This window comes from Helianthus annuus, chromosome 13 (genome assembly GCF_002127325.2).
Source record: "Helianthus annuus cultivar XRQ/B chromosome 13, HanXRQr2.0-SUNRISE, whole genome shotgun sequence".
In the NCBI taxonomy this organism is placed as follows: domain Eukaryota; kingdom Viridiplantae; phylum Streptophyta; class Magnoliopsida; order Asterales; family Asteraceae; genus Helianthus; species Helianthus annuus.
The window spans coordinates 24,028,836-24,037,453 of record NC_035445.2 but is presented as its reverse complement, the minus strand read 5'-3'; the positions used below and the strand labels follow the sequence as shown (position 1 = coordinate 24,037,453).

General features: G+C 36.5%; 3 protein-coding genes and 1 long non-coding RNA gene across 4 annotated transcripts; 3 read left to right on the top strand and 1 right to left on the bottom strand.

Annotated features, from left to right (window-relative positions):
* The first annotated feature begins 513 nt into the window (after positions 1-513).
* Positions 514-2,570, top strand: LOC110900625 (putative disease resistance RPP13-like protein 1). Its single transcript, XM_022147509.2, has 2 exons — positions 514-832; positions 901-2,570. The coding sequence occupies exons 1-2, from the start codon at positions 514-516 to the stop codon at positions 2,136-2,138; spliced, it is 1,557 nt and encodes a 518-aa protein (XP_022003201.2). The 3' UTR covers positions 2,139-2,570.
* LOC110900626 (putative disease resistance RPP13-like protein 1) lies at positions 2,197-3,231 on the top strand. Its single transcript, XM_022147510.1, has one exon. The coding sequence runs from the start codon at positions 2,197-2,199 to the stop codon at positions 3,229-3,231; it is 1,035 nt and encodes a 344-aa protein (XP_022003202.1).
* A 29-nt stretch (positions 3,232-3,260) lies between these two features.
* Positions 3,261-4,235, top strand: LOC110900627 (disease resistance protein RPS6-like). The gene has a single exon (XM_022147511.1). It carries the CDS (start codon positions 3,261-3,263, stop codon positions 4,233-4,235), a length of 975 nt encoding a protein of 324 aa, XP_022003203.1.
* A 107-nt stretch (positions 4,236-4,342) lies between these two features.
* On the bottom strand, positions 4,343-6,532 carry LOC110902512. The gene is made up of 3 exons (XR_004876807.1): positions 6,410-6,532; positions 5,410-5,475; positions 4,343-4,506 (listed from the first exon to the last, which is right to left on the bottom strand). It is a non-coding gene; the product is annotated as an uncharacterized LOC110902512 (long non-coding RNA).
* Positions 6,533-8,618: the final 2,086 nt, after the last annotated feature.

The window sequence follows — 8,618 nt, the reverse complement described above, 5'->3', positions numbered from 1 at the left end:
CAGCTGACAGCTGGTTTTTAACATACTTGTAAGGGCAATTTGTTGATAATGTGTCACACGCAAATAACACAAACTCTGTCCTAACATCACCAGTAGCCAATCTCATAGTTAAGTCTTGTTCAGTACGGACCAGCAAGCTAGGTTGCTGACATTAACTATAAAACATGTTGTTATAAACAAAGAGAATATGTTTAATTAAACATAACTTTCAGACAGCTATGCTGATGGAGACTTCATGTCACTATACAATATGTGTTATTATTATATATTGATGTGGAGCAACTATACAAATTGATTAGCGTGATAAACTAGAAATGTAGTTGTAAACTGGATTATTTTACAAATTGATTAGCGTGATAAACTAGAAACATAGTTGCAAACGATGACTATTATATAAAATATGACGAGGCTGGAAGTTTACTTATATCTACAAAATTTCTATCTGCAACTTTTCATCCCAACAATTCTCTGAAATCAAAAGTCACTGTGAATCAAACTATCTTTTGAATTCCAATGGCAGTTGCTGAACTCTTTATGGGGGCATTCATCACTGTATTGTTTGAGAAGTTGGCCTCTGGTGACTTGATCCGGCTGGCTAGATCTGCAGGAATCTATTCTGAGCTCAACAAATGGAGAAACACTTTGATCCAGATCCAAGCTGTGCTTGCGGATGCAGGTCAGAAGCACATAAGAGACAAATCCGTACAATTGTGGCTAAACAAACTCCAGCATCTGGCTTATGAAATAGATGATGTACTTGATGATTTGGCCACCAAAGCCATACGGAGCCAGTTGAGCAAAGAATCTTCAGCCACCACCAGCAAGCGTACGAGTAAGTTATTGAACTTGATTCCAGCCAAATTTCAAGCTCTTAAGTATGGTCATAAGATGAGTTCTAAGCTAGATGGGATTACAACCAAATTGATGAGAAAAATCTTTTGGGTTTGAATGATAACGTTGAAAGGTCACATAGACCAAGTAGACGATTGGAGGAAACTTCACTGGTTGATGAATCCAAAATTATAGGTCGGGAAGGTGATAAAGAGTCATTGTTGGGGAAGTTGCTGGACAATGAATCTTCAAGTAGTAAAAACGTGAATGTTGTCTCCATTGTAGGTCTGGGTGGGATTGGCAAAACCACTCTTGCCCAACTTTTGTGCAACGATAAGAAAGTGAAGGATAACTTTGAGCTCATGGCATGGGTTTGTATATCTGATGACTTTGATATATTTAACATTAGCAAGGGTATCCTTCAAGCTGTAGCTGGAGGGAACCAAGATTTTGCAAATCTAAATCTACTTCAGGTGGCACTTGCAGAAAACCTATCACGGAAACGGTTCCTGCTAGTTCTTGATGATGTCTGGAACGAAAACTACCACGAGTGGGAACTCCTCCAACGACCTTTTAATGTAGGGGCTCCTGGAAGTAAAATTCTTGTGACAACACGGAAGACCATGGTTGCATCAATGATGGACTCCATTCAAACGTACCCTCTTCAGCTTTTGTCAAATGAAGATGCTCTATCTTTATTTGCTCAGCATGCATCAGGTAAACAAAACTTTGATGTGAATGGAATACTTAAATCGCATGGTGATGATATCGTCAAGAAATGTGGTAGATTGCCTTTAGCTTTGAGAATACTTGGAAGGCTATTTAGAGATAAATCCAATGATGATGAATGGGAGGCGCTCTTGAATAGTGAGATATGGCATTTAGATAATGGAAGTGAGATTCTTCCTGCTCTAAAGCTAAGTTACTATGATCTCTCACCGCATTTGAAGCAATTGTTTGCATACTGTTGCTTATTCCCGAAGGACTACATGTTTGAAAAGGATGAACTAATCCTGCTATGGATGGCTGAAGGACTTTTGTACAGACCAAATGTAAAGAAGTCAATGGAGAGTTTTGGTTGGGATTGTTTTAAAGAGCTAGTGTCAAGGTCGTTTTTACAGCATTCAAACAATGATAAATCACTATATACAATGCATGACCTGATGAATGACTTGGCGAAGATTGTTGCAGGAGAGTTCTTTTTTATGTTGCATGATAAGATGGATGTTGACAATAAGATTGAAGCTTTGGAGAAATCCCACCACGTTTCATTTATCCGTGAAGAATATGAAGTGTACAAAATATGAAGTGTACAAAAAGTTCAGGGCACTAGAAAGAGCTAGATGCATGCGGACTTTCTTAGCCATGCCAGGTACAAGGTTAAATGCATGGCAAAAATCCCACTTATCGCACAACGTTCTTATAGAGCTACTTCCACAAATGGAATTCCTAAGGGTGCTAAGCCTAGCTAATTATTCAATCAAAGAGGTACCAGATTCCATTGGTAGTCTCAAACATTTACGGTACCTCAATTTTTCCAACACGTATATCAAATGCTTACCTGAGCAAGTAGGTGAGCTTTTTAATCTACAGAGCTTATTGTTGTCTGGTTGTTGTAAGTTATGTACCTTGCCGAACAGTATTGTAAAGTTAATAAACCTGCGACACCTTGACATTAGTGATACTCCCAAATTGAACAAGTTACTGTTACAAATTAGTGGGTTAACGGGTCTACAAACTCTACCAAAAGTCATTATTGGGGGAGCTAATGAGTTTAAGATATCCGATCTTAAGGGCCTAAAGCATCTTCAAGGCCAACTTTCAATTGAGGGGCTGCACAAAGTGGAAGATGCTCTACATGCAAAGGAGGCGAACTTACAACAAAAAAAGAGTATCTTTGATTTGCAGATGAAATGGAGTATGGACTTTGATGGTTCCCGAAATGGGATAACCGAATATGAAGTACTTGAAGCGTTAAGGCCTTTTGTGAAGTTGAAAAGCCTCAAGATTGTGTATTACGGTGGAACAAAGTTTCCTAGTTGGGTCGGGGATCCCTTATTTTTTTGCTTAACCGAACTTACATTACGTGATTGTAGAAGTTGTACATGTTTACCAACACTTGGACATCTACCGTCACTTCAAAAGTTTTTTGTTGAAGGCATATATGGGTTGAAAAGTCTGGGTTTGGAGTTTCTTGGCCCTTCTTCTTGTCATGGCGTTGCATTTCGATCACTTAAAGTTTTGGAGTTTAAAGATATGAAGGGCTGGGAGGAATGGTCAACTATTGGTTGCGAGAAATCTAGAGTGTTTCCTAGACTTCGTAAGATATCTATAGAAAAATGTCCAAAGCTAGATGTAGTGGCAATGGAGTTAATACCGTCACTCCGGTTTTACATGTAAAAGAATGTTCTTTAGCGGTGTTAAGAAGCATGGTCGGTGTGTCTTCATCAATTGCTAGATTGACAATAGAGAATATTGAAGGACTTACTCAACTACATGGAAAAGTTCTAAAAGATACTAAGGCGGTAAAGTATCTAAATATTTCTAAATGTGGTGAACTCGCATACCTGTGGGGATCAGAAGCGGAGGCATACGAAATTCTTGGTGGTTTACAAAAGTTGAAAGTAAATAGGTGTGCAAATTTGATATCATTGGGAGAGAAAGAGATGCCTTTGAAATTTGTTAGAGAAGTGGAAATCGATGATTATCGAAGACTCAAGAGTTACAGTTGTCCAAGTAACATTGAGAAGTTGGTAATAAGAGGGTGCCACTTAACTACATCCTTGAGCTTCCCAACAATGGACGGCCTCTCATCCTCTTTAAAGTTTCTTGATATTCGCCGGTGTAATAATATGGATGTAAGTTGGCTTCACAACAAATTCTTATCATCACTTGAATCTCTTTATATTTATGAAATGCCCAAATTGAGGTTGTTTCATGAAGGATGCTTATCTTATCTCACCAAGTTATCAATTTGGAGATGTGATAACATAGAATCCATTCCAGATAATGGTTATGGTTTTCTTCCATTTCTTTGCTTGAGACACCTTGAGATATATAATTGCAAGAATCTGAAGTCATTTCCTCATGAGCATTTGCAAAGTCTCACATCTCTGGAATATATGCAAATAAGAGATTGTCCAAGTCTGGATGACTCTTTTCCCTGTGGTTTGTGGCCTCCTACTTTAAAGGAACTTTCAGTAGGAGGGTTAAAGAAGGACATCTCAGAGTGGGGGCTGCAAAATTTCCCAGCCTCACTTGATAAACTTAGATTAATTGGTAGAAATTCAGACAGAGTGGTTTCATTTGGTGCAAAGGCAGAAGAAGAAGAAGATAAGAGTGCTTCATCATCATCTTTTCTTCTTCCATCATCTCTTACTAATCTACATATAGCTAATTTTTAATGGAGTTGGAATCAATTTCAAAGGGCCTACAACACCTCACCTGCTGTAACACCCCAACCCGGGGCAGGTCAGAGCATCACTATTACGAATATCATAACCAAAACACATCCACTTAATATAAGATAGGATTCAAGGTGACATACACGTCTCAAAATACCCTAAGTCTTAAGTTCATTTAAAGGTACATGACTTAACAAAATAAAGAGTCTTTAAATACTCTTGAACATCCATTAATCTCTCATTACCGATTCCCCATTTTATCCCTGATTACCTGTAAACAAGACAAGGAAAACACAGAAAAGAAAACTACGGCTGAGCCAAAGAATTGCTCAGTAACGAAAGAACAATAGTACAAGTAAGGATGGACGAAAAGAAAGAAACACGAGACGAGATTGAAATAACAAATCAATACGGGTACAGAAATTAAACTGAAGTAGATGTTGAACCAAATTAGAAATATGCGTCTAAAGTATAATTGGCACAGTAGCGGACGGATCATATCATATCACAAACGTATCAAATGCATATACTAATTAGGTGACCGTGAATGTCACAGCAATAAGTCATGTAATAACGAAGCACCCAGAGCCAAAAACAGACTGGTACACAGCTAGCTAGTCCATGTACTTATGAGATGGTGAGTGTGGCGTTCACCCATTATTCCATCTCCACACAACAAACTCAAACTCGGAACTAAGATCGATCTATACGCCTCTAGGGGCCAAGGTGCTACACGAGCACAAGCTAGAGACGCCGTGACTTTTATTACGCACTGTCACGATAAGTGCCATGCCGTTGACGCCCAAACAGCAAGCCAGACGCTCGGGTGACAGAGTACAAAACTAAGGCCATGTAAATAGCTTACAACCAACTGAAAATAATACTAATAGGAACATGCGACCATGAGTACAAGTCTGAGGTATGGCATGTTACATCACACTAATAATCATACAAACAATACCATACTGATTCAGATAACACATCACATATCAAACGCTTAACGGGATCACACTAAAATCTGTACTGCAAAGTGACGGATATGATAAAAATACTATGATGTCAGAAATAGGAATCCGTACTGCAAAGTATCGGATACAGTTTAATACTATGAGGGTAAGACCAAAGAATCCGTGTCGTAAGTTATACTATGATGAAAAAGAAAAAGGATCCGTACCTTAGCTTAGCAAAAACGTAAAAATCCACAAATCGAGTCGTCCTCAAAACTTATGCGAACCTAAACCTGTATTTACGATATTAGTATTATAGAATTTATTCATATTAAAAGATCTTTCCTTAAATTTTCCGACAACCCCAAATTAAAATTGTCTGACACGCTTTGTTAACATATGCTTCCGGGTTACACTCACCATAAATTGTTTAGTGACTAAAAATATCATACTTTATTATACATACGCTTTGTTATCGTCTTTGCATATAGCTTTTTAGAATAATAAACATAGAAATTTAGATCTTTATTTATTATACATACTTTTTGTAAGGTTTTAAGAAAATACATACGTAGGATAACTAAAGACACTTAACATAAGTATTATTTATTATTTTTTTTTTACTATCTTATGAAACTTATAAAATATGTAAATTCCCCCTGAATCATCTTAGGGTCATAAATCTACATTTTTACACACTAAATAATATAATTACATAATATCCAAATCTATTACATAATCTTTATATAAATCTTGGTTTTGATACTTGAAGAAAAGTTTAGAAACCATAAGTATGACTATATGTATGTATAAAATGAACATGGAGAATATTATAGTAAACCCTCAAAGTAAATCTCATGCATATACATATGCATAAATATATGGAAGTTCAAGATCCTACGTAGAGTTCAAAAATCAACATTTGTATACATACCTATGCCTTTATGGAATAAAACATGAATTATATTTAGGCTTAGTTTTTATACTATATAAGCAAACGAACATATGGAAGTACATACACACCAACATTAAGTCATTGAACTCTTTAAAAAGAAATAATAAAATACACAAAGTATTTCAAGATAACTAAGTTTTATATTGTGTTAGCATCATACTTTTCATGCTTTAGACAAACACCCACCCACATGGGTGAAGATTTACATATAATCCTATCCTGTAACATATGAAGATAGAGAGAAAAAAAAATTTTGAATTATAGACACTCACTTGATTCAAGCAAAGAGATGGATTTTGAAAGCACTGAACTCCGAACTTGAACTCTTGAACTTAGATTAGACTTTTGGGTGTATGTGTATTTTAGTTTGGTTTGATAATAAAATCATATTGGTCTCTTTATAAGGAATCAGAAATGGGTTGAGTGTATGACAATCAAAATTAAAGTTTGATCGTGATGGTTCTGCCCAAAGAAAAAGAAAAGAAAGGAAGTAAGGTAAATGGTAGGTAGGTGATAGGTTTATGATTTAATTTATCCTATACACATGTACTAAACTTTCACAAAAGTCAAAACATATATATATCTTAGGTTTCATGCTATCCACACCTACTGGATTGATTTTGTTTTTCCTCTTTTGTTTATCAAATAGTTTGATTCAAAAAGAAATGATGTTAAAGCATGGTGCATACATAGTGTATTGTTTGGTATGTGTGTATGTCCGTATATTGTGAGAAAGAGAATAGAGTTGAGAGGGTTTTTTTTCTTTTTCTTTTTAACTTAGTCTTGCACAAAGATTTAGGACAAAATTATGATATTTATTTCTTTGTAACCAGGTAGATTTACTAGTTACCTACACATACACATACATATATATATATATATATATATATATATATATATATATATATATATATATTACACACATAAATGGCTTTAACAAGATTATAAAAAATAACCGTTTTATAAAATTTAAGTAACTCATTGTATTTTAAAATATATACCATATTCATGGTTGGTGATTATGAATGTGTAGAATACTAACTAACTTGATTTAAAAAAAAATCAAAGTAATTCATTTTAACTTATTTTAAACATCCAACTTAAATCATACTAAACCTTAATAAATATTATAACGATTTAAGAAAATTTCGAGTGTTACAATTCTTTCTCTCTAAAAAAAATTTCGTCCTCGAAATTGCAAGGTGCTAATAACTGATACGGACACAATTTAGATCACATATAAGCATAAGCGAAACATTACACATTAGCGAAAACACTGAGTTACAAAAAGAGTAGGTAAATGGAGACTGAAACAATCCCAAGGTCGTACAAGATCACAAGACATTAAAGTTTAGGATACTAAGACGAAAACAAATTTGGATAATGAGAGTGGATCGTGTCTTCTAATTCCCATGTAGCTTCACGTTCAGAATGGTTCTTCCAAAGAACTTTAACAAAAGGAATAGTCTTCCTACGCATAATTCGTTCTTGGCGGTCAATAATAGCTTCGGGCTCCTCCTCAAGAGATAAGTCCTCATGAATAAGATGATAAGGATAATTCACAATGTGTAACGGATGATAGTTATATCCCCTAAGGAGGGATATATGAAAGACATTATGCACGTGCGATAGTTGCGGTGGCAATGCCAAACGGTAAGAAACTTCACCAACTCTTTCAAGAACCTCGAATGGACCGATGAATCTTGGGCTAAGCTTTCCCTTGATTCCAAAACGACGAACGCCTTTGCAAGGCGAAACTCGTAAGAAAACACGCTCACCAACATTAAATTCCAAAGCTCGACGATGTCGGTCTGCATAGCTTTTCTGTCGACTCTGCGCTTCCTTCAACTTTTCCCTAGCGATAGCAACTTTCTCATTGGTAACTTGCACTAGTTCGGGTCCTTCAATGATTTTCTCACCAACTTCCTCCCAAATTATAGGTGCTCTACACTTCCGTCCGTAAAGAAGCTCGAACGGTGCCATACCAATGCTAGCTTGCCAACTATTATTGTAGGCAAACTCGACAAGACAAAGATATTCATCCCAATTTCCTGTCCACTCCAGAGCACATGCTCGAAGCATATCCTCGAGCGTCTGAATAGTGCGCTCTGACTGACCGTCTGTCTAAGGATGAAATGCCGTGCTGAATCTCAATTTGGTGCCCCAAGCGGCTTGAAATCCCTTCCAAAAGCGTGAAGTGAACCGCGGGTCTCGATCAGACACGATAGAGACTGGGGTACCATGAAGTCTAATGATTTCTTGAGTAAAGACTTCAGATAATCTACTAACTGAGAATCCCTGCTGAATCGGAAGAAAGTGAGCTGACTTTGACAAGCGGTCGACTACAACCCAGATAGTGTCATTATTCTTGAACGTCCTCGGTAAACCAGTTACAAAATCCATTGAAATGTCATCCCAATTCCATATCGGAATATCTAGTGGTTGAAGCAAACCACCGGCTCTCTGATGTTCTGCCTTCAA